Raw genomic sequence first — 23,360 nt, 5'->3', positions numbered from 1 at the left:
TCTTGATCATTTCAACATGGCTAAATGCATTAAGCAGGTGGCATTTGAATGGCCGATTTCTTATTAATGTTAATGACCAATTAAACAGACGTACCCGATGAAGTGTCCAGTGAGTGTAGTTTTTCTCTGTTAAGTCTAAGTAAAGGAGGATACTGGAGCCATTGTGGAGAGGTAATTGCTCACCAGCTTAAATCAGGTACCACAGTTGAACTGGATCTTATCCATGTGCTCCAATGAGAACACATTTTAATATGAAAAGAAATAAGGGAATATGAAAGGAAGAACAAAGACAAAGACGTCAGCACGTCCTGGCAGGTGCTTACTATATTGTGTGATTAGGGCTGGGTGACAGGGCTGTGTTTTGTCACTAATCCACAGTATGAATAGCCAGCATTAGCCCAGATAACCAGACAGGCCAACATGTCTGTAACCCGATCACAGCAACAAAGAAAACGAGTTCTTATTCGGGGCCAGTATACACTAGAGAAATGAGAAAGTACAGACTAAAGCTGGCTAAAATAAGCTGTGATAACCATATTTGGGAAGCTGGCATAAATGCAACAGAAGGCAGCTTGTAGATGAATTTGATTCATTTTATCAATGCAACAAGGACTCTGGTGCATGTGTTTATTAAGCTTGTCCTGACAAAGGCCCCACAGTTAAAACTAATGCTGAAGCTATGACTGTAAAATACTTAACAGCTATGAGCACACTTACACTGAAATTAATCTGAAAAATTAAAAATAAGAAAATAATATTGACTATTCCAGATATGACTGTGAGACCGAAGGTTTAGATTCCCACAGAAGTGCGGAGTAGCTGCAGGTATGGGTATGCACCAGCAGAGGGCTAAAGAGGCTTAAAGTTAATCGAGCATGCACACTTGCTGAGGAAATGAAAAAAGACAGTGACATGACACTGCAAAGCGGGAATCTGTACGTGAATAAAATTGCTGAAATAGAAGCTTCATGTAGTATTTTGCATGCAAGGCCAAGAAAATGGTAGAATTTTAGATAAAAGAAGGCGTAGAAAAGCTTGATATGGGACAAAATTGTAAAGTCGACTAAAATGTACTGAGAGTATATGGCTAATATGTAATAATGTAGACAGTTAGTAATAGTAGTCATGTTAAAAAAATCCAACTAGTTTAAAAACAGTGACTTTCTTTTATTTTCGATGTTACAGTATGATATCATTTTTTTTAAACTGAAGATTCAGATTTTCTTCCTGAAACAGAGAATTTAAGGGGGTAAAAACCTAAATTTGATTGGACAAGAAATCGCTGCACTAGTCTGCTGCGCTGTATGGAGTAAACATATCTTTGCAAATGGTAGCAGAAAAATCAATAAAAACAGACATTATAGGCCTTTATCTGCTCTTACCTGTAATTAAACTTGCAGCAGCGGCGGGAGTGCGCTGCTGTACGTCTGTGCATGTTTTTATGTATTTTTGTGCATCTCTGTGAAAATGAATGAGGGGCTGGACCGGATGTAGGACAGGCCACCTTCAGATGGGTTTGGAGGAAATGTGGGGCTTTAACCGACAAACAATAGAGCTCCTGCAAATCCTATTGCCTCAGGTCATTTTTATTGCGTCTCTGGAAACCGACGGAGTAGGGCAACGTTTGTTGACAGGCTCATTTTACGCCCCCAGAAGGCCACAAAGCGGCGAAAAAGTGTAACTAAACCCACCGAGTCCCCAGCGAATAATCTTCAGGTAAGGCTGACACTGACATTGGCTGCTAACGGGAATTGGCTAACTAGCTTAAGATAATAACGGGTACCTATTAACAAAGGATGGGGAAAAAGTTGGCAGTGATTAGCAGCTAAAGAGTCAATCTAATAGACGCCATCCTGTCGCCAGAAAACATTTTTAAGCCTCGCTGTGTGGATGTTGCTTATATAGCATGCTAGCTTGTACCGTTAGCACCTGTCTTCCCTGGGCTGCTTGGCTCATTTAGTCGAACCAGTGTTCACACATTTACTATCTCTATTGGCAGTAGCTAAGACGGTTGGGGTGGCTTTTTCTTTAATGTCTTCTTCTGAGGGAATTGTGTGTGTGTGTGCCTGCAACTTTGACTTCACAGAGCAGTTAGCTTAACGGCCGCAGCCGAGCCATGTGTGACAAAAGATAACCCGTGTCAGTGGTGGGATTGAAGGGACCTGCTGGCTAGTCTCTCAGCATCTATCAGCCCAGGCATGCCCCATCTGGTGCATACAGACATCTTAAGCATTTGCATTCAGATACAGTAGGTAGGGCTGCAACACTTTGACACTAAGGTATGATACGCTAGAGTTCATGGTAAACTATGACTGGGTTCATTTTTCGTAGTTAAATGTTGCTGTACTGCACCCCCGCTCTGTCACGCTTTACGTCGTATGCGCCAGCTGGCTCCGAGTTGACCTGCGTACAGATCTCGTACGACTCTTGAGGTTACTAAAGTTCATTGAAGTCTGCGGCTGTTTTAACCCGTGCTAACTTTATTCTTGAACCTCACTTTTAACCAGCTGGACGAGCAGTGCGTGACAGGCAAGTAACTCCCAGCATTTTTATACCAGAACGGGGATTTTTTTTTTTTTTTTTTTTTTTTTTTAAATTAAACCAGTGTTGATAATGTGACTGTTTGTGCAAGAGACAGCTTGGTCTCATACTACTAAGAGTAAAACCAGAAGGGAAAAAGGGAAGTCCGTTAATAAAGCTTCACTTTTTTATATTAAATATTGAATGGTAAAGTGTGCACGCACTGCTTCACACTGCCATATAGGGCCACTTGTTGGTGTTTATGCATGCCTTTAATTGACCTTGAGAGGGGGATATGTAGACTGGATCACTGCTGCTATTCATTATTTAGTAATTTTACAAGGTCAATGAATCCTGTATAAGTCTTGAGCTGCCATTTATGTTTTTAAAGAGCAATAGTGCTCCAGGTCTTCAAGTTTTTCTTTGGACATTGACTGCTCCCCCCCCCCCCCCCCACACACACACACACACACACTCACACTCACACTCATTCTCAGTCCAGTCCTTGTACCTGATGATTTTCAGAAGAATGATATTTTTTGTTTTTGCTTTATAAGTCCTTTAACACTGACACAAATCATTTACAAATTAAAAAAAAAAAAAAAAGGAACCTAAGGCTGGGGAAGAACCAGTGTTGTTTATTCTACTAAGTTGTTTTGTATAACAATTTTAAGTAGTATCTTTAGGCACTTTGTTACTAGAACAAGTTACACTTGTTTAGTTGATTCTACAAAAAGTGTCAAAAATAATTGTTTGACAGGCTTACATGGACCTACAACTTTCAACCAACAAGTGGATTCCAAAACGGCTATTAACTGAAAACATTCATAAAGAAGTTTACAGAAGATGTGTCAGGATAAAAAAAAAACAGACAGCAGATGAATAGGTCTGAAGGTCATGTCGTTAAAAAAAAAAGAAAAAAAAGAGACAAACAAAACAGGGACATGAGCTGAGCCATCTACTTTTCATTGAAGCTTTATCCTGAAATGATTTTAGGGAAAGGGTGTTGTCAATATGTAAAGAGGAGTTAATGAGAGAGATGCAACAATAAGTGTCTGTAGACATGTGTAAAACACAGCGGAGGCTCTGTCGTGGTTTAGGGCTCCATGTCAGCCAGTTGTGTTGGAAATCTTGCCAAAATAGATGGCGTTATGAATGCAGAGAAGTCCCATCAGGTCTTTGATCCACCATGCAGTATCACATGGAAAGCATTTGATAATCCACAATTTAATTTGTCAGCATGACCAATGATCCCAAACACGCTGACAATGCAGTAAAAGTGTATCTTCTACAAGCACCAGTGTCGTGTTATAGAAATTTTAAAAGAATCACTAGTTCTGCACTAAAATGTAATGGATTTTCTTCCTTTTTAATGGAGGCAATGGTGCTTTTTGTTTAGATGGTGCAGGAGGTGAATGCCAGACTCAATTTGATTTCAGTGGGGAAAAAGGTGGATTTTAAAAAAGGGTAAAAACACTAGTTCCTAGGATTTAAGACAATGGTACAAAGAAACAAAAGGGAGAAATTCATGAATCCTACCAAAGATAACGACAGTCAGTCAATAAAAGAAGGCTGGGGTAGCTAGGTAAAATATAGCTCTGCCCACTGCTACAGTCAATGCTCAAAAAAACCCAGCACGATATCTCCACATCAGAGCTGTTGGACATCAGATCGGACTTTGTGCTAGCGAGCACAATCGTTATCGTTATCGGACGATAGATGTCTTATATCGGGATATGAGATTTTGGTCATATCGCACAGCCCTATACCTAAAGGCATCGTTGACGTATATATGCTATTAATAATTGAACCAGCTGTTGGTCCAAAGTGCTGTGATTTGCTCGTTTACAAGTCGTAACCTATTGATCTCCTTTATCTAGTAATCAAGCATAGTATTGTCCTATTGGACTTTGAGACATGTGTTAAGACTTTATCTAAGCAGTGTCATCGGGGTGAACAATGTCAAACTTTTGTAGCATTCATTACCTGCATTCAGATTCAGCCTAGTGCATTCATACTCAAACTGTCTAAGAATTTCACATAACTCTCCCTGCTCTTACTAGTTGACCCTCTTTTTGTTAACCTTTGTAGTTTTATACAGAACAGTGAGGGGAGTAGCAGCATAATATTCCCACCTTTAAACAGTCTTGTGTTGAAGGACCTAATGTTTAAATGATCCAAGGCTCTTTACATCAGCCAGCTTTTCACCTAACCTCAGTGATAAACCTTTATCTAGAAGCTTTGCATAAAATGGTTGACTAGATTTCCATAATGCTTGCTGTGATTATTGTAATACTGACACCATGCAAAGGTGAGATTGCTTTATTTTCATAGTTTTAAATGGTCCCAGATGGCTACACAGCCAATACACGTTAGTAGGATCATAGTTTTTCTTTTTTATTTCTTTTTTCCACACATAAACAAACCAGTATAAATATGCTAATATGATCATGAGCTCAGCCGGCAGGTTCACATTTGGAGCCACATTTTTGGCAAATACAGCAGGTTGAGTTCACCTTTAAATCTTCCTTGCTGTATTATTTTTATCATTATTCGAGCATATGCTCTTTCCTGTGCGTGCATGATCATAATTAAAGAAACGAAATGCACTTTAAGTGTTCTTTTAGCTGCCAAGAATTACATTTGTCACTTGTGTAGTAAGTGTTGTGGCTTTAAAACACACTCAGTAGTGCTGTGCAGGGATTTAGAGCTCTTCATGCTTTGAAATATGAATGACCTTCATTGTCCAGCTATCAACATGTATTTTTATCTCCGTTGGTATTTGGCTTTAACACCCGGTGGTAAGACCCTAGAACTGTACTGTAACGTCAACCTACTCGCTTCAGCTATCACTTGACAGCTTATTTATGCCTCTGTCTGCTAGTTTGTCCGGTCCACATTAACATTAACTGTGTGCAAGTATCCGAAGCCTTTGGTTACTTGCCCGCTAGCCCTGTGTGCTATCTTTGTGTGGGTGAGTAATGGCGATCTCTAGTAAATCCTTTCCTTACCCAAGGTACTGTCAAGGAAAGAGGATGCCCACATGGCATATACTATCTCTATATTCAGGTTAGAGTTGCATATGAAATTAATGGGCAACCAGCTTTGACAGGTGGACAGACTTGCCATTGTGTAGACAGAATTGACTAAATGTTTTATTTTATATGAGTGCAGTTTACAGAGGTGTTTCATGCTAAGTCTCAGAAAGGATTGTCCATGATATCATTATTTTCACATGACTTGTGATCAACAGGTTTTTAGCTATTAAGCATGTCGCGATGTTAACTGCATCCATCTTTGAAAACTGTCTGTTGTCACTACCAGCTTGTTACTGTTAACCGATTCAATAGCCTGAGATTGGTTGTTAAGTTATTGCTGATGTTTCACTGTTTGAAACAACATAAGCAATAGGTGATTATGTGCATTTGTTTGGGGGGGGGGGGGGGGGGGTTAATTTCAGTTAATTTCAGTTAATCAAGCTTAAATATATATTGATTTGTTTTAACAAAATCACCAAAAAATACCAGAAAATTCATAGACGTCTGTTAAGTAAGGTAAATCAGACTCGTTGACAAATTGTGGTAACACATATAGCCATCCTCTAAAGGGTCCATCTTTTGCCAGTAAAAAAACAATAAGAAAACACGACTAGATATCACATGAAGAGATTTTTCAAGGATATTGCTGATCATTTCTTTGAACCCATCACTTTCATGATGCAAGATGTTAGTAACAAGCAGTTTATGGCAAGGTGAATCACAATACAGTAAATTATGATTTGTTACTTTAGCGTAACAATGCTATTCTCTTTACTTCACTATGGTTGGGCAGAGGCTACGCCTCCTCTTTGTTAATGTTAATTGAATGTGACATATCCAGGGTACCCATAGCCTGCTAATCAGCACTAATCTGATACACTGGATTAGAGGATGGGAATGCTTGTAAGACACTGCAAACAGTATGTGTGACTCCTTCCTTTCTGAAGTGAGCTGTCTGTCTTCCTAGACCTCCTTCTGATATTATTTAGCCGAATCTGATAACAATTCATTGAGGTGTTTACTTTATGCTGATTTAAATGAAGATTTATGCTTTTTAATAACTCTTGAGTTCATGGGCGAGTTCATTGGTCCCTGGTAAACTCTTGTGCTGATTAGGTAGTTCCTCCTACAGGTTCTTGGGATCTGACTGTGTTCTCGCTGTCATCATCATAATCTCCCTCTTCCCTTCTGTGGGATTATTATGGCGACAAAGCAGGGCAGCTTGTGACTATCCTCTGCTATCTGCAGGCCTTTTCTTTGTTTTGTTTTTAGTATATATTTTTTCTGGCTGTGAACTGGTGGAATACCAGAAGCCAAAATGCTGAACCAGAGTGCTGTCATGATCTTCACTGGGATCTGTGGGGCAATGGTGTTCATGGCAATGGCCTACTATGTCTACTGGTAAGTTGAATGTGAGACAAGTGTTATGTCCTGTTTTCTCAGCATATTAAGACGTTAATATGCTGCAATGGTACAACTTAATATGCATCCTACCATTTTTAGGTATATTTTCATGACCGCCAAAAAGGTTTTGGCCTTCCACCAAAGGAATATTGTTAGCAAATGTGGGGCTTTTTTTCCCTTAAGCTTAAAATGTTTATCAGATAGCCAAAAAATAACAGGCTGTGCACAGACGTCTGTCAGGTCAGATCACTTGTGGTTACTTCACCCACCAAATGCAAATTTAGTGCCAGGAAAAACCCAGGTGTTTGCTAGAGACTAGTAGCTGTTGAAGTCCAGCCTAGGCATCATTCGGCTGTTCCCTGCTGTAAGTGGAGCACATACATTTGAAAGCCAAAGTAAGTTTTTATAATTAAAATGCTTTGATAGAGGAGCAGTTCCTGCCAAGATGTGGTTGAACTTTTCCATAATTTAACTAGTGTCTCTAAATGCACATTTCTCATTTTAAAGACTTATAGCAAGCAGCTGGTATTTGCTGGTATAGAAGTTATATTCAGGTAATGTAGAGCAGCAGCAGCTGTCCAGCCTTAAGCAGCTTTAACACAGTCAGCAGTACTAATCTTTCCTCCAGGTTGTGTGGGCTTACAGGTGGGCCCATCACCTTCAGGGAGCTGGACATCCACCAGCTGTTTTTCCTCTGTTTTTCTGGATGTCTTGTATGACAGACCAACTTCAATTTCCAGAGTATTTCTATGTTAGTATGTTTGGTTTTTGCACAAAAATGTTTTGTTTGACTTAAATCTATGTTGGTGTTTTAAGCTCAGTATTGTTGAGATTCTCATCCTATTGAGGGAAAGGGTGAATGTGAGCATTAACCCTTTAAGACCTACCATAGAACCAAGGCCACCAGAGCTTGCTTTATATTTTTACATGTTGTAGTGCCATTTTTGGGAGCATTTCAAGTTGCTATACATCAGTACAACTGCTATAGCCCAAATTTTAATAATTTTTATGCATTAAGTCCATATTAACTACATAAATTGCAAAAAAGTGCAATAAACAACAAAAAAATTGAAAATCGTTTTAGTTTTTTTTTTTTTTTTTTTTTTTTTACATATATTTCTACTTGAAGAAATTTAAGAGGGTTGTCCCTCAAACCTTTAAATACAAAAAAGTTGCAAGAAATAGTTTACAACAACAGGAAATTTATTTTGAGTGTCTTCATAGTTAAATTTTTGAGATACACCAATTGTCAGAAATTGGCACCAATTTATATACTACAGAAAAAACAAAAAACAATCCTATAATGCAAATTTGAAAAAGAAAACGGCATGTGGATCAAAATAAACTATTTCCAGCAGTGCAATTTGAGTTCTAAGCATCCTAGCAACTATTCAGAAAAGCATAAGTCAAACATGACTTATAAAAACACCAGTATAGGCTTTTAAGGCCTACAAGTAAAAAGCTACATATTCCACGAAAATGACATCACTTCCGGTTTCGGGTAATGGCGGACATGCGCTCATTCGCGCTGACGTCTATTTCAATGTGGGAAGTGTTACGAACAGCTGATCGGATCAGCAAAGTGTGTCTCTGGAATATTATGTTTTTGTTACTGCAAGCGCTTTTTATGCAATTTTTGCAAAGCTATATGTGGAAGGAAACCGTGACCTAGGACAAGCTGATGGCATAAGATGTAAGTACAACTCCTCCGGTTTCATATGCAAAAAAAAATTATTGCGCTAGCTTACGTGGTTCCGGTTCTACAGGGATTTAAAAATAGTTACGCAAAACGGAGCGTGCCGGCTCCGACTGGCTTTAAAGAGTTAAAGCAGTAGTCTTAACACTGAGCTACTTACCTAAATAGCTGACATCGAACACTGATCCAATCAGGCACTTGGCCGGTTCACCTGACAGAATGAGTTGCCTTGCCATGGTTTTATTGCAGTACCAATACATTACAGTAGCCTACAGAAAAAAGTCCAAATGGAGTGAACATGTATGTTGTAGAGGACTCGTAGTCATCCTGTCTGTAATGCCTGATTTAGACTTCAGGCCTTTATAGAACCTACGATGTAACCTATGTGGCTGATGTTAATTACCTTGTGGCGGTGTCTCGGTGTTTAATATCCAGTGCTAGCTATGATAGATAAATAAATAAATGTGACTTTCTCTCTTTCAAATGTATTTGTCTCAAATCATTCCATTTCTTTATACATTGTTTCACATCCGTTCCAGTACTTTTAGCAATCTCCCTCCAAGAATCATGCTGGACTTTGTGGTCTTATATTGATGCTATGATTATTATACTGTATATAGAGACATTTTCACTGATTAATGTAAATCTGCAGTGCAAAAATAGCTAGAAATGTACAGAATGAATTGGTGGTTCCGCTCACAATAGTGAGCTGTGTTGATCTAACTTGTAGTTACATTTCCAGTGAGGTGCATGTCATCTGTAGATTTCTCACTGAATACAGCCTTAGAAGACCAGGTTTCTTACCACAGAACACTGTATGATCATGGTGTTGTTTGAAAAAGAACTTTCACTGCACAAAGATGTTTGAAAAAAATGTAGAAACCATTTACTGTGTCAACAGTACATGTCTTGTTTACTGGCATGTTTCAAGTCATCTCCTTAACATATTTGTAGAAGGTAAGTAAGATTTTTAGTGATGATCAAGGCTATACAAGTTTATAATAGTTAATGCAGTTTAAAAAAGTCTCCCTTAAACCATCTTTGAACATTTAACTGGAACAAAATTAAAATAACACAATAGAAAAACACTTAGTGGCTACCAATGTTAAAACCAATTAATTGGCTCCATAAAAATGTTAAATAAAAACTGTATGCAAGTGAATTCTCAAGTAAATGTGTAAATTATACAGTTTCACATGTTTAGCTTTAAAAAGATCTGCTTATGAGAAAAAGTTAGGAAGTTTCCTTTTCTTTTTTTCGTTTTTTTGGCCAGTTAATTCTTAAATGTGCTGTGTGCCTTTTGATTGCTGGTGTGTAAAATTGAGTTTGTCCTGTGAATCATGGCCGAGAGTTGGAGTTGAGTGAAAGTTTGAGGTGACTCAGTTTGATTCCAGCGCTGCACGGGGAACATCTGCTGTGTGTGGAGTAAAACTGGGACAAAGTTCACGATGTGTGTAGAAGTAACTCGCCTGAGCTAACGTGCATACACACTCATAGTCGCTGCAGGTTGCCAATGCAAATTAAGGTTGGGGAACTTCTCCATCGGCAGCTTGTGGCCAAACATTACAACCAGCTGCTATCAGTGTGCAAAGTTAAATCTTCCAAGAAAAGGTTAAGGCGTTTAGCTGTAAAAACATTAACAAAAGTCTCACTGATTTGGCTTGTAAACTTTTTTTTTTTTTTTAAAACATGGACTCACTATTTTACATAAACACTGTGCTTTCATTTGTTCAGTTATAAAATTAGCAGTTAGAAGGCAAGGCAAGGCAAGTTTATTTGTATAGCACAATTCAACAACAAGGTGATTCAAAGTGCTTTACAGAGACATTAGAAACAAAAACAAATAAAAAGCATGATTTAAAATTGATTAAAACAAGCAAACTAACTAATTAACAAACAAACAAACAAACAAACAAAACAGTATATAAAATCAAAACAGATAAAATCAGAACAGTAGATAAAATCAGTAATTAAAATGTGAGTTTTGAAATTTAAGCCTAAGTGTGGATTTGGTGCTTTATTCAAATGCAGCTGAGAACAGGTGAGTCTTCAACCTGGATTTAAATAAACTGAGTGTTTCAGCTGATCGGAGGCTTTCTGGGAGTTTGTTCCAGATATAAGGAGCATAAAAGCTGAATGCGGCTTCTCCGTGTCTGGTTCTGACTCTGGGAACTGATAAAAGACCGGATCCAGATGACCTGAGGGATCTGGAAGGATCATACTGGGTCAGGAGGTCACTGATGTATTTTGGTCCTAAACCATTCAGAGCTTTATAGACCAGCATCAGAACTTTAAAGTCTATCCTCTGACGGACAGGCAGCCAGTGTAAAGACCTCAGAGCTGGACTGATGTGGTCCACTTTTTTGGTCTTAGTGAGGACTCGAGCAGCAGAGTTCTGAATGAGCTGTAGTTGTCTGACTGATTTTTTTTAGGTAGACCTGTAAAGATGCTGTTACAGTAATCAAGCCTACTAAAGATGAATGCATGGACTAGTTTTTCCAGGTCCTGTTGGGACATCAGATCTTTTATCCTTGATATATTCTTGAGGTGATAGTAAGCTGATTTTGTTATTGTCTTGATGTGTTTTTCTAAGTTTAGGTCTGCATCCATCACTACACCCAAATTTCTCGCCTGGTAGAAGTTAAAACAGAGAAATAAAAATAATCGTATAAAAATCCTCTTTTGTGCTTTTAATTTGACTGACAGTCACAGGTAAGGTATAAACTTAAAGCTTGAATTGCAGTTTATCAGTAAGCCTATTATAGACTACTTGTGTAGTTGCTATTAATGCTTCGTGGCGACTTATTCTGGACTTCCTCATTAACCACAGTGTTTCTTAACCCATCTCAGCCATAAGACAAATATGCAGTATTTAACTTCACCCTCCCTATCATGCTGTATGCATGACCAAAGATCACATCTGTAACATAATGCAGAGTTAGTGCATGCTTGGTCCAGAGATTTGTAAACACGTTTATGTTGATGGTCTGACGGGACTGAACCAAACTTCTGCAGGTGTGCATTTAAGATTTAATTTTCTTTACACCCAGACTGCTAAATTGATATATATGGTTGCAGTGTGTGAGAGAGTGAGTGCACCAGATAAGACTTGTTGCCTATACACTGTAATCTAGGTTTGTGTCCGCACACATACACACTAGGTGTGTATGAAAAACTGTTTGGATTGCTCTTCACTGTGATGGTCGTTGAAGAAGTCTGTTGCAGTCTTGGAAAAGGGCTAATGCAGTAGATTGGGTTACTTCATAATTTTGCCTCTTTTATTACAGTTGTATAATTTGTTGTAATTGATAAAGTACTCAATTTAGAAGTTTGTTAGCCCTCTTAACTGATTCACACGTTGTCTTCAGTCTACGTTATTTGTGAAGGATGGGTACTGGATCCGATATTACGTATCGGTATCGGTCCGATAAAATGTAAATTACTGGATCGGATATCGGAGAGAAATAAAAAATATAATCCAATCCACTAAATATCAAAAAAGCACCTCACAAAACTTGCGACATGGCGTAACTCAGCTCATAACCATAGCACATAGGAGCAGTGTATTTGGAGCCTCGCTACCAAACCAGCATTTAATCTCTGAGGAAGTTATCCCAGAGAGAAGTAAAGCAAGTGTGTAAGTTCATCTCTGAATGTTTGTAAAGCATTCCCACGTTAAGCTTAACAACCGATATATGGAGCGACTGCCTCTCTCTCTCTCTCTCTCTCTCTCTCTCTCCTGCTGCTACTTCAATCATGAAACTGCTTAATGATCAGCTGATCGGCTTTTCTGTTGCGAGTCCGTCTGTCTTCTTTGTTTTTGGCCCACTTTGCACCAGAAAGAGGAAACCAGCGGCTGAATAACAGCAGCACATTTAAGCTTGATAAGCTGTTGTTAGAATTTATTTAATATTACTTTCTACACCAGGATCTTTTTCTATGTAGCTGACGGCTGGTAACTGTGCAGGGACGGATCTAGCAAAGTTTAGCCAGGGAGGCCAACAGGGCATTAACAGGGAAAAGGGGGGCACAAAGACATACTTTTCTTTCTTATTCTCATTTAAAATGTCGAGCTTTTAATAAATAATTATCTGAATCTTACACCCAAAGTTTTAATCTTATGTAAAATATATAGAAGTCCATTAGTGTATATAGTAATTGTTAAGTCTAATATACCCTATAAGCTATACTACTTTTTCCTTTGGGTAAGATACCATCTATTTAATTATTCTTGAAAAATAATTTATTTCTGTGCATTTTTTTATTTTTTTTATTTTTTTTTTACGCTGCATCAAAGGAAAGTTGATTAAGTCGATTAAGCATCATGAGGTGGAGGGTGGTTCCCTATTTATTTATTTTTTGCTGGGAGTTTGCAACCCTATTAGTTAGGTTTCTTAATATTTCTGCTAAGTACTCTTTAAAATACCAGAATAGGTAGGATGGAGTAGGTTTAACTTTATTAGATTGATCAGTATTGCTGAACTATGAAATATTTTGGGTGCAGTGTATTTTTTACATACAGGTATAACAAAATAGCTTTAGTGTTGTTGTTTATTTAAACTTGAGTATGAACTTATACAAAATGCAGCAAGATATTAAAAATAAACAGTTTTATTGATTAAAGAAACACTATATCGGATTCATATCGGTATCAGCAGATATCCAAATTTATGATATTGGTATCGGACATAAAAAAGTGGTATTGTGCCATCTCTACTGGTTACACATGCTGTGTATATTTGATGGGAACAAGAAACAAGTCGTTTCGGATAACATGTTGAAGATTGTGGTTGAAGCCTGTTGTCATTTGGACGCTCACCAAGCACACAGTGTTTGCTTGTCCCTTGTTCAGCAGGCAGGCAGACAGTACACAGCTTCCCTTTTTGCTTGTTTTCTGACACAGTTATGTTAGTTTATGCAACTGAATACTCATGTGGATGTTGCTGGCACAAATAGTTATGTTTGTGAAAAAAAAAACAACTTTAGTTTTCATAATGAGAAGAGTTTTACTTTTACTTCTGCTGAATTAATTCCTTCAAGTTCACTACTTGATTCCTGATTAACTTCAGTTATACACTGGAATTATTTATTCAATTATTTTCCATTGTATCTTTAGAAAGTTTTGTTAGTTTTATTTGGTTCTATATGTTTACATTTAATTTAACTTGCCTTATATGAGGTAGCACTGGAGGTAGAGGATTGCAAGGTTGGTAGTTTGATCCCTGCTCCAGTCTGCATGCCAAATATCCTTGTGCAAGATACTAACCCGAAGTTGCTCTCAGAGTGTGACTGTGTGAATGTTAGAAAGCACAAAAGTGCTTGTGTGACTAGGTGAATGAGGCAAGTGCTCAGAGTAGAAAAGCGTTATTTAAGAGAACAACATCTGGTAGCACACAGATTAATGTATTTACATCTTCTGTGAATAATACTGAGTTCAATTCATTTTCATCAACTGGTTATCTGTATTCATAAAGACTTGCATACAGCAGCTCAGAGCTAACTATCGTGCCCTAACCTCTGGGCAATCAGATGTTCCCACTTCATCTACTGGAGGAAAATGGAGAAGCTACAAGAAAATCACAAGCCCAGACAGGACTCAGTAACCCGGGCCTCTGTGCGGGCTTCTGGCTCGTAAACTTAAATTATGTTCAGGTTGATGATGTCTTCAAAGCGCTGACTACTTTATCATTTTTATTTGATTCACCATAGAAGAAGAGATTTGAAGCTGTCAGTTCAGTTTTATTTGGTTAAAACATTTTTTTAAGATGTTCTCTGTGGAAATATTTGTTTTGCATTTAAGGTTCCTGTCTAAAATTTTGAAATTTGAGGGCTATGCAGCTTTGTACTCATGTGACTGTTGCTGAAAATTCATCCATGATGATGATGATATCAGCTCATCTTTGACATCAATTATGTATGAATAGTGACACGTTACTTTGCAAGACTTGTCCTGAAGCGGTTCACATGCATATTGGCATACTGCACAAGCTCTGTGATACATACATTCACGTAGATGCAATTTTTGAAGCTATATCCAGTGTCGAAACTTGGCTGTAAAGGCTATGAAACCTTGGTCAGTCGGGTTTCATAGCCTTCTCCTTTTGATTCGCCTTTCACCCACACTGAAGAACAATATCTGTCTCTGGCCTCCTTATGTTATTAGCTCAAATAATTCATCCTGTTTGAAACGGGCACTATACATTTATTAAATTCTGCTGTAATGGCTCTGCAGTCTAGCCTGACTCCCATCACTGTTGCCTGAGCCTATCCTCTGCTGTTGTTCACAGGTCTGTGGTGCTGGCAGAAGGGCCGTGTAAACGGGGCTTGTAAAAGGACTCCACCGTGGTAAGAGTCATTATTGCCCTTTTGACCATCTTAAAGCATGTTTGCCTGAGGATCACCTGACACAAACACCTGATAACCTTGTGTTTACACTGATCTGTTCCTTATTTAGTACCCTGCATATCTTTTTTCCTTTTGCACTCACTGTGCTCACCTTCTTTTTCTGCTCCCTCCTCAGGTTGGTCGTAGTGTATAGAGAGGAGCCCACTCAGCCCTCCAGGCTCCTCAGCCATGGCTCTGCTGGCCTACCTGAAGAGCCTGTTCATCTTGCAGTTGCTGATGGGCTTTGTGTTTGTGGTGAGCGGCCTCATTATAAACTTCATTCAGCTGTGCACCTGCATCCTCTGGCCGATCAACAGGCAGCTCTATCGCAGAATCAACTGCCGGCTCTCCTACTCCCTCTGGAGCCGTGAGTATAGATGATTCTCGTGTGTTGCTGCAGGTTTATGTAGAAATGCTAATTGTCTTTTAAATATGTAAACAAGAAAAGGTGTCATGTGTTGATTCTGAAATTCACAGATTGCAAATAATTACAAATCTGGCAATAGTGTCACATACAATGAGCTGTGTTTGGGCCATCTGTTGGATATTATGCTGTGTCTACATAGAAAGGGTTTCAGCTGCATTTTCCACTTGAATGTTTGAAACACTTTCTGTGTAGAAGGGCTTTATATTCAGTCTCCTTTTAGCTAAATTAAATGAGTCCTTAGCAGCTACAGCCTCCACAATTTTCACCAGTTACTCATTAAAATTGTCTGTCAGCTGCTTACTAAAGTGAGCTTTTTGCTGTTAATGACTTCAGCTGCTTTTATTAACCCTATGACAGACATTAAATGTGCTCCAGAGTAATTATCTAAAATTACACGAATCCTAAACACGCAAAGATTTGCTGATAATTCTCTGCAGGGTTGGTAGAGACTGTTTTGAGGGATTAATATAAATATAATGTAACACAAATATACTTCCATGTAGTACATTGTGTTGTTTACACTGAAAATGCTCCAAGTGATGAATTTTCTCTAACTTTTTAATGTTCCTGCTGCGTCATCGTCACTGTGCAGAGCTGGTGATGCTGCTGGAGTGGTGGTCGGGCACAGAATGCACCCTATACACCGATCAGGCTACGGTGGACAAGTTTGGCAAGGAGCATGTCATCATCATCCTCAACCACAACTTTGAGATTGACTTTCTGTGTGGATGGACTATGTGTGAAAGATATGGCGTTTTAGGGGTCAGTTGAGCACCACACTTTAAATGATTAACATTTATCAACATTATTTGCTTTTGTCTTAAGAGAGAAGTCAGAGTTGTATAAAAATGTCTCTCCTCCTTCTTTAGAGTTCAAAAGTGCTAGCCAAACATGAGCTCCTGAAGGTCCCTCTAATTGGCTGGACGTGGTACTTTCTAGAAATTGTTTTCTGCAAAAGAAAGTGGGAAGAGGACCGAAACACTGTCTTCAAAGGCCTAGACAGGCTCAAAGACTATCCTGAATATATGTGGGTAGGTACAGTCACAGTTTGTCCGTCGCCTGGACTGTGGTTTAGGTGTAAAAGTTCATCTTACAGACAAATACTTGTCTCAATTGCAACCCAGTTGCTCAATCAAGATTGTGAAATATCCTCTTCGAGTTGCAGTGGATTGTTGCTGATTTCAAGTTACATGGGTGTTGTGATTCTAACAGTTCAGACAAGGTTGTAAATTCTTTTAAGTTAAACTAGTCGTAGCATCAACTGTCACCTGCAAATTGAGTAATCACTGCACAGCCAAACTAAGATAAGATGGAACATACATAACAAAATATTTTTAGACTTTTAAAGAGAATGATCTATAATCTATCTGATGCTGTAGTTTCTGCCCTTTGCCCCAGTTTCTCTTTCTACTGAATTTATCTTGGCAGTGATACACGAATAGTTCTGAGTACAGCAGCGTTATTTGAAGGGCCTCAACATGAGCTTGTATGTTTGTTTGTTTTCTGTCAGACATCATGAACACAAGTATCCACTGTGCGTGAACAGACTGAATAGACATTCATTATGCTTCAGACCACAAATGCCTCTTTTGTCTTTAAAATAAATAAATAAATAAAACGTACATTTTCTCTACATCCATCATGTTTTACCTGGTGACAGCTTAGGCCTAGAGTAAATAGCAGGATTTGAGTTTAGCAAGGAATTCCACCTTTTTTTTGTTTTCTTCTGTATTTCCATGGTTTGGGTGGTTTTGGTAAATGCAGAAGGTCCTGCTTGTGCAGAGCCACTCTGTGGCTTCCCTAACAACCACGAATTAGCGATACAGTTGAGGAAACAAATGCCTTCCTTGTTTCATCTTCAAATTACTTTTGTTGTTCGATATGGCTTTGTATAGCTACAGCTTGGTGATGTGAAATAAGATTTGCAAATCAGCCAATAAGTATTAATTATCTTTGTTTTTTACCTGGCTCTTCACACTGTTTAACACTGTCAGGGTTGCAGCTGAAAGAAAATTGTCTTACACAATGTAGTAATTCCAGTCAGATCTGCGCCTGCCTTCATTAAGGAGGAATGCTATTGACAAGTCTATAAACTTGTAAAGATCTAATGTTTTCAACTGCATCTACTGTAATACTGGCTGCAGTAACATAGCTGATCCTTCAAGATTATAGTTTGTTGTTAGCTATGATGATTATCTTGTGCCAAAAACGGCACCTTTTTAATGGACAGATTCAGAAAACCCAGACTGACACAACAAGTTGATGGCACAAACGGGTATCCTGAGTTGACTGTATTTTAGCGTACTGTTAAATTGAGTTGACCTTGATTTGTACTTCAGCTAACAGAAGTAGGGTAGTGGATGGGTCAGGATAAAAGAGGTCACCTTAAGCTGGAGATTTTTTTTTTCATTTTGTTAAGTGTGCGTGTGTGTGTGTGTGTGTGTGTTAACACAACTCTTCCTCCTTTCTCTCTACAGTTTCTGCTGTACTGCGAGGGCACCCGCTTTACAGAGAAAAAGCACCAAATCAGTATGCAGGTTGCAGAAAGTAAAGGCCTGCCCATACTCAAATATCACCTATTACCCCGAACCAAAGGATTCACCACCACACTGCAGTGTCTTAAGGGCACAGGTGGCATTCACGCGCAAGTCACACAAAAACAATATTCAGAGCATTTCTTTTATTTTGTATTTTGCTTACAGCCTGCTCTTCTTTCTCTCAACAGTGACTGCTGTGTATGATGTGACTCTGAATTTCAAAGACAACCAGACTCCCACCCTCCTGGGCATTGTCAATGGCAAGAAATACAAAGCTGATATGTCTGTAAGGTAAGCACCGCTGATGCCCGCTCTCTACTTTTGAACAATCACTTTTTGTAATAAGGCACTGCACTCTCAGCGGTTTCTTCAAGTAAACTAGAATAAATGAGTTTTAAGCATTTTGGCCTCCTCCCAACTGCATCTTGTCCTGTAATAATCAAAGAGGCATTGAGACTGGCTAGACTCCAGGACATTAGCTTTAATGGCCAGGGTGCTCCCCTGAGCTCGGAGCTTGTTAAAGACAGACAGATTGGAGCACTAGTGTGATTTTACTTAAATAAAGCTAAAAGCAGGAGGGTGGTGGACACTTTGTTTTTAGTTTCAAGGTCAGGTTGACTCAAGACGGGTAAAAATACTATTTTAGTGACGTGAAATCACTTAGTATGATAATGTTCATGTATCAGAGGGAATTGTGTTTGGGAAGAGGGAGGCACCTGGTGGCAAGAAGCTGCTACTACAGACTGTGTGTGTGTGTGTGTGTGTGTGTGTGTGTGTGTGTGTGTGTGCGCGCGCAAACTGCTCAGCAGATATGTTTAAGTTTTTGAATTAACCTGATAGGGTTGTTTAAAAAGTGCCGTAGTGCTGTGTATGTGAATTTATCTCGACAGTGATTATTTTGGTGTGGCTATGATTGTGGTTTGCTTTTTGTTGTGCTGAATGTGTAGTGGCCTTCAGACACACATTAGCTGCCTGTCATTCCATCAACCAGAATCATGAGCAAAATAATTAACAGCTGGAAAAGGAACAAAACTGGAAAACAAACACATTTTTTGTGTTTCTTTCCAATGAAACCTGATGAACTATAAAGGCCACAGCACTCTACATATTTTTATCTCCTGCTTCTCTATTTCAGTTCAATTTAATACTTTTTGCTTTGTCCATTCCTCCGCAAAATGCTGCATAAATTAGCAAGGTCTTTTTGAAGTGGTCGACTCTAGCTGCAGGATATCCTCTCATTCATAACTTTATTCATTATGTGCCTGTTTCCAAATATTGAGACACTGAAGGTAAACTGTATCTGCTTCCAATGGTTATTTGCTGTTTTACATCCAGGCGGTTTTCTGTGGAGGATATACCAGACGATGAGCAGGAGTGTGCCAACTGGTTACACAAGCTGTACCAGGAGAAGGTAATCTCACATTAAAGACTCCTAAAATGCCAGATCACTGTTAATTTGGGTAACAGCTTTGTTGTTTTGGGGATATGGGGGAAGGGGGGGGGGGTTAGTACCCAGTGTCATGGAAATTTTCCTTTCACTTCCCATTGTTGCTGAAAGAATTCACTGACAAGTCCAATCTAACCATCCCCCCCAACATTAACAACTCTTGAACTTGTTAACGTCATTAAGCTACAGGAGGTACACTCAGACACCATAACCTGTGGATACTGAGCAGGTGACAAATTAAAGGATAAACTAAAGTATCTTAATTAGGTGTTGGGTCATGAGAACTCGTCTCAGACTAAAGTGTGGTAAATTCCATCCTTCCAAGAGACATTACGTCAGTAGGTGTTTTGAAGGTTGTGGTGAAAAACTGCTCTCTTACTTTGTATGTCAAAAACACAGTTTGTGACTCTGAAGGCCACATAACTGAAGCCATGTTTACACTCATAAAACCATTCATTATCCCATAATTTTGCCTGTTGATAGTATTGATATCCTGAAAAGGACGTTTCTTATGCAGGATGTGAAAATAAAGGTGGTGACGACCCTTAGAACTATGTATCATATCAACACACTGCCCCCCACAGCATGACTAGGGTCCATTTATTTTTTTATTTTCTCCTAGAATTCGTATCCTGATTTTTATTTTATTTTTAATCAGATGTCGAATTAAGCACAAAGGTAACCACTATCTTTCCCAACTCCCAGGATGCTTTACAGGAAATGTACAATAAGGAAGGCAAGTTCCCGGGACCAACAATTATCCCACCGCGCAGGCTGTGGACGCTGCTCAACTTCCTGTTTTGGGCAACACTGCTGCTTTCACCACTCATCAATTTTGCCTGCGGAGTGGTCGTCAGTGGCTCACCTCTCCTCATTATTGGCTTTATACTCTTCCTCATCGTAGGTAGGTCAAACCTTACCTTTTAGACAGTTTGCCGCTCATGTCCTGTTAGTATTTTGCACTTCTCAAGGTTCTTTTTTGGCACTAATTGTACTTGCAAAAAGAGTAAAGTGTAAGTTCTTTAGCTCCTGTGGTTTTGGGTACTTGACTGTTCTGATGTTGGTCAGTCATGGATGTATAATTCAACCAGTCACCTGCCCAGAATGAAAACTGATGTAGCTTGTTTCATTTAAAGCTCGTGAGGTTTTTTTCCTGACCTGTTGTGTGTGTCGTGTCCCCCCCCCCCCCCCCTTCTCCTTTGTTCTCTCTACAGCCTCTATAGCGATCCGCCGCCTCATAGGGGTCACTGAGGTGAAGAAAACAGGTTCCAGTTACGGCAACCAAGAGGCCAAGAAACAAAACTAAAGTGTCGCTCCCTCCTGTGAATGGCCGTTTCTGTTGGCCACCCTGCGGTGTCTCACCCCATCCCAACTCCATTCTCCTCCTACTGTCGAGTCAGTTGGTAGGCTGGGGAGGAGTCCCAGCTGTGAAAACATTATAGAAGCCAGACCTAACATTTCTAGTGGCACTAGGGTGAGGGAGTATAGAGGGTCTGGGGTCCAAGTTCTCTGGTGTATCACAGATTATAACGAGGGGGAGATGCAGCACTGTATTCTCCTGCATCTTTCTAAATCCAGTTAGCCACCACCTCCCCCTCAATCCAGATCCCATTAAATCTCAGTAACACCCAACATTAAGCTTCTAACATGTCTGAGCTCACATGGACTACCACTTCCTACCTCGTTTTCCTGTCACAGTCATCAGCCAATGTGTAGTGGGTGACACGCTGTTTCTTTTTTGTCCACAGAACACGAGCCGATACATATTTCTAATCTCTAACCTCCATCCCAGCTGAGGCGCATTTCCACAACAGCAGTGTGTAACATACAGGACATCTCCCTCCCTTTTCTCACTGAGTGGGACTTGTAATGGGAATCGGTGCCTTGAGGCCCAGCCTGGTTTTCCTTAACAGGGTCAACTTCACCCAAAATCATGCAGAATTTACCAGTTTTAGCTGTATATAGCCAGCCACATACTTAAGGTTCTTATATGCCTTTGAGCACAACTATACCAATACAGTGAAGGTGAAAAGGTTCCCCCCCACCCCCCTTGTAATTTGTAATTATTTTGACACAAACAATCCGATACAGTTCACCTTGATTGTACTGGGATAGCAACAGACGTGCATGGGCGGAGAATCAAAATTCCACATCATTTTTAGTGGTGTACATGTGGTAAAATCACTGTTTCATCTTACTGCTGTGATCATGATGTTCTGACCCCTTTTACATCTTGGTTAGGAAAGGCTGGTGTCAAACTTACATCAAGGGCTCTGAATGTGAAAACTGTCCTTATCAAGGATACCTACCATCTGTTACAGGTCTCATTTGTACCCCTCAGAACCCAAACCCACAGACACGTTTCAGTTTTTGTTTTCTGTCTTTTTACATTTACTAGCTTGCATACATGTTCTCATTCATTTTCAATTGACCTCCTAAATGTGATGTGAATTGAACCAAACACTGGCAAGGTTCAACATGCCACCCACGCCGATTACCAGTCATGACTCACCTGTCATTGGAGCCAGAATCCAGGAAAAGGTCACCAACATGTAGCCACACATCTGAAAGCATATTGATTTGCTCTCCTGATATTTAGACTGTAGTATTGATATTTTAACCTTTGCCTTAAGTCAGGCTTGCTCAGGCAAGGGATTGCTTATCCGCCACCCCTTTAAAACAAGCACCAACATCTCACTTGCCTCTCCACCCTCTCTCCCTCCCTCCCATTACAGTGATGCATGGTGGAGCAGCATGCATTTGTTTGGTTTGATCCCCCAAACTGAGTAAACAACTTAAAGTCCAGTTTTCATTTTTTTTTGTTTGTTTGGTTGGTTGGTTGTTTTTTTTAAAGGCATCCTGTGTACATCAGTTAAAGACAGCTGCTTAAGCACATACAGTTCTGGATTTTAGCATCCCAAACATGACTGCTTGTAGTTATATCTCAGATTATCTGTTGGCTGCTACAGTACAGTACAGTTTTTGAGCCATGTTTCGAGGTCCAACATAAAAGCTAATGGTAGAAAAAGATGGGGAGGGGGTATTTTTATGTTGTGCGCTCTCCTTACCTTCCCGTGCCACATGTAGTGTTTATCCTACTTTTTTTTTTTTAATAATCATAATGTCTCAGCAGCTAAATGTCCTATACCTCCCTTTTTCTTTAGTTAACTACAGATTTCATGCAAGCCTTAATTAGTGCTGCTTATGTTTTTGTGTGAAAACATAGACGCTAACCGCTGTGGTAGTGAAGGACTGAAAGTTTTTGTTTAAGTACATAAACATATGTACTAGTAGAGCTGGGTGGTTGGTATGGATGTAGTCAGCTCTTGTGAGGAAACCTGTTTTTAATTAATCCACATTTTTACACAGATACTTTGAGATTACTTTAAATATTTGTAAAAGCTTTATGATCCTCACTTGTCTCTTCTATTTTCCATCAAATCAAAACCAACAACCAGATAGAAATTCAGCCCATCAAATCCTCTTATTTAGTATGAATCAGGTTCTTAAGCAGAAGATGCTGCTGAGAAGTGCAAACCAGTATTTGCAAAAATGTTTAACACTGGATGCTTTTTTTTATTATTCAGTAAAGAAATATTACAAATGTCTTTTTTTCCCTCCCCATTTTCTTAATTCCTAAATACGATCAAATGTGACGTTAACATTTACAACACTAGATTAGCTGCACGATTTTCTGAAATCTCAAAGATAATCCAGTTAGTGGAACCTCTCGCCTCAGCTTTTGTTTTGTTTTCTACAGCTGTTTTTATGTTTTCTTCAATTTTAAACACTTGAGAATATTAAAGGATTTAATCACAAAGCAACTCCTACTCCTTTGACTTATTTGGATTTGTGTGAGTTTCTCTGTGCATGCAGCACTTCAGGTGAAAGGAACTCAGTTTTGACA

At 39.2% G+C, this 23,360-nt stretch overlaps 1 protein-coding gene across 3 annotated transcripts; it reads left to right on the top strand.

Moving 5' to 3' along the window:
- The first annotated feature begins 1,482 nt into the window (after window positions 1-1,482).
- On the top strand, window positions 1,483-23,277 carry agpat3 (1-acylglycerol-3-phosphate O-acyltransferase 3). Of its 3 annotated transcripts, none has more exons than XM_085134553.1 (10): window positions 1,483-1,716; window positions 14,946-15,003; window positions 15,179-15,409; window positions 16,062-16,231; window positions 16,339-16,500; window positions 17,947-18,100; window positions 18,195-18,297; window positions 19,342-19,417; window positions 20,159-20,357; window positions 20,668-23,277. In XM_085134553.1, exons 3-10 carry the CDS (start codon window positions 15,232-15,234, stop codon window positions 20,757-20,759), a joined length of 1,134 nt encoding a protein of 377 aa, XP_084990679.1. In that variant the 5' UTR covers window positions 1,483-1,716; window positions 14,946-15,003; window positions 15,179-15,231; the 3' UTR covers window positions 20,760-23,277. The 3 variants fall into 3 exon arrangements, with proteins under 3 accessions (XP_084990679.1, XP_084990680.1, XP_084990678.1); XM_085134554.1 differs by lacking the exon at window positions 1,483-1,716 and adding an exon at window positions 1,755-2,529; XM_085134552.1 differs by lacking the exon at window positions 1,483-1,716 and adding an exon at window positions 6,017-6,959.
- The last annotated feature ends 83 nt before the right edge of the window (window positions 23,278-23,360 follow it).

The sequence above is a fragment of the Neolamprologus multifasciatus genome, chromosome 16 (assembly GCF_963576455.1).
Source record: "Neolamprologus multifasciatus chromosome 16, fNeoMul1.2, whole genome shotgun sequence".
NCBI classification, from domain to species: Eukaryota; Metazoa; Chordata; class Actinopteri; order Cichliformes; family Cichlidae; genus Neolamprologus; species Neolamprologus multifasciatus.
This window is presented reverse-complemented; position numbering and strand designations above follow the sequence as displayed.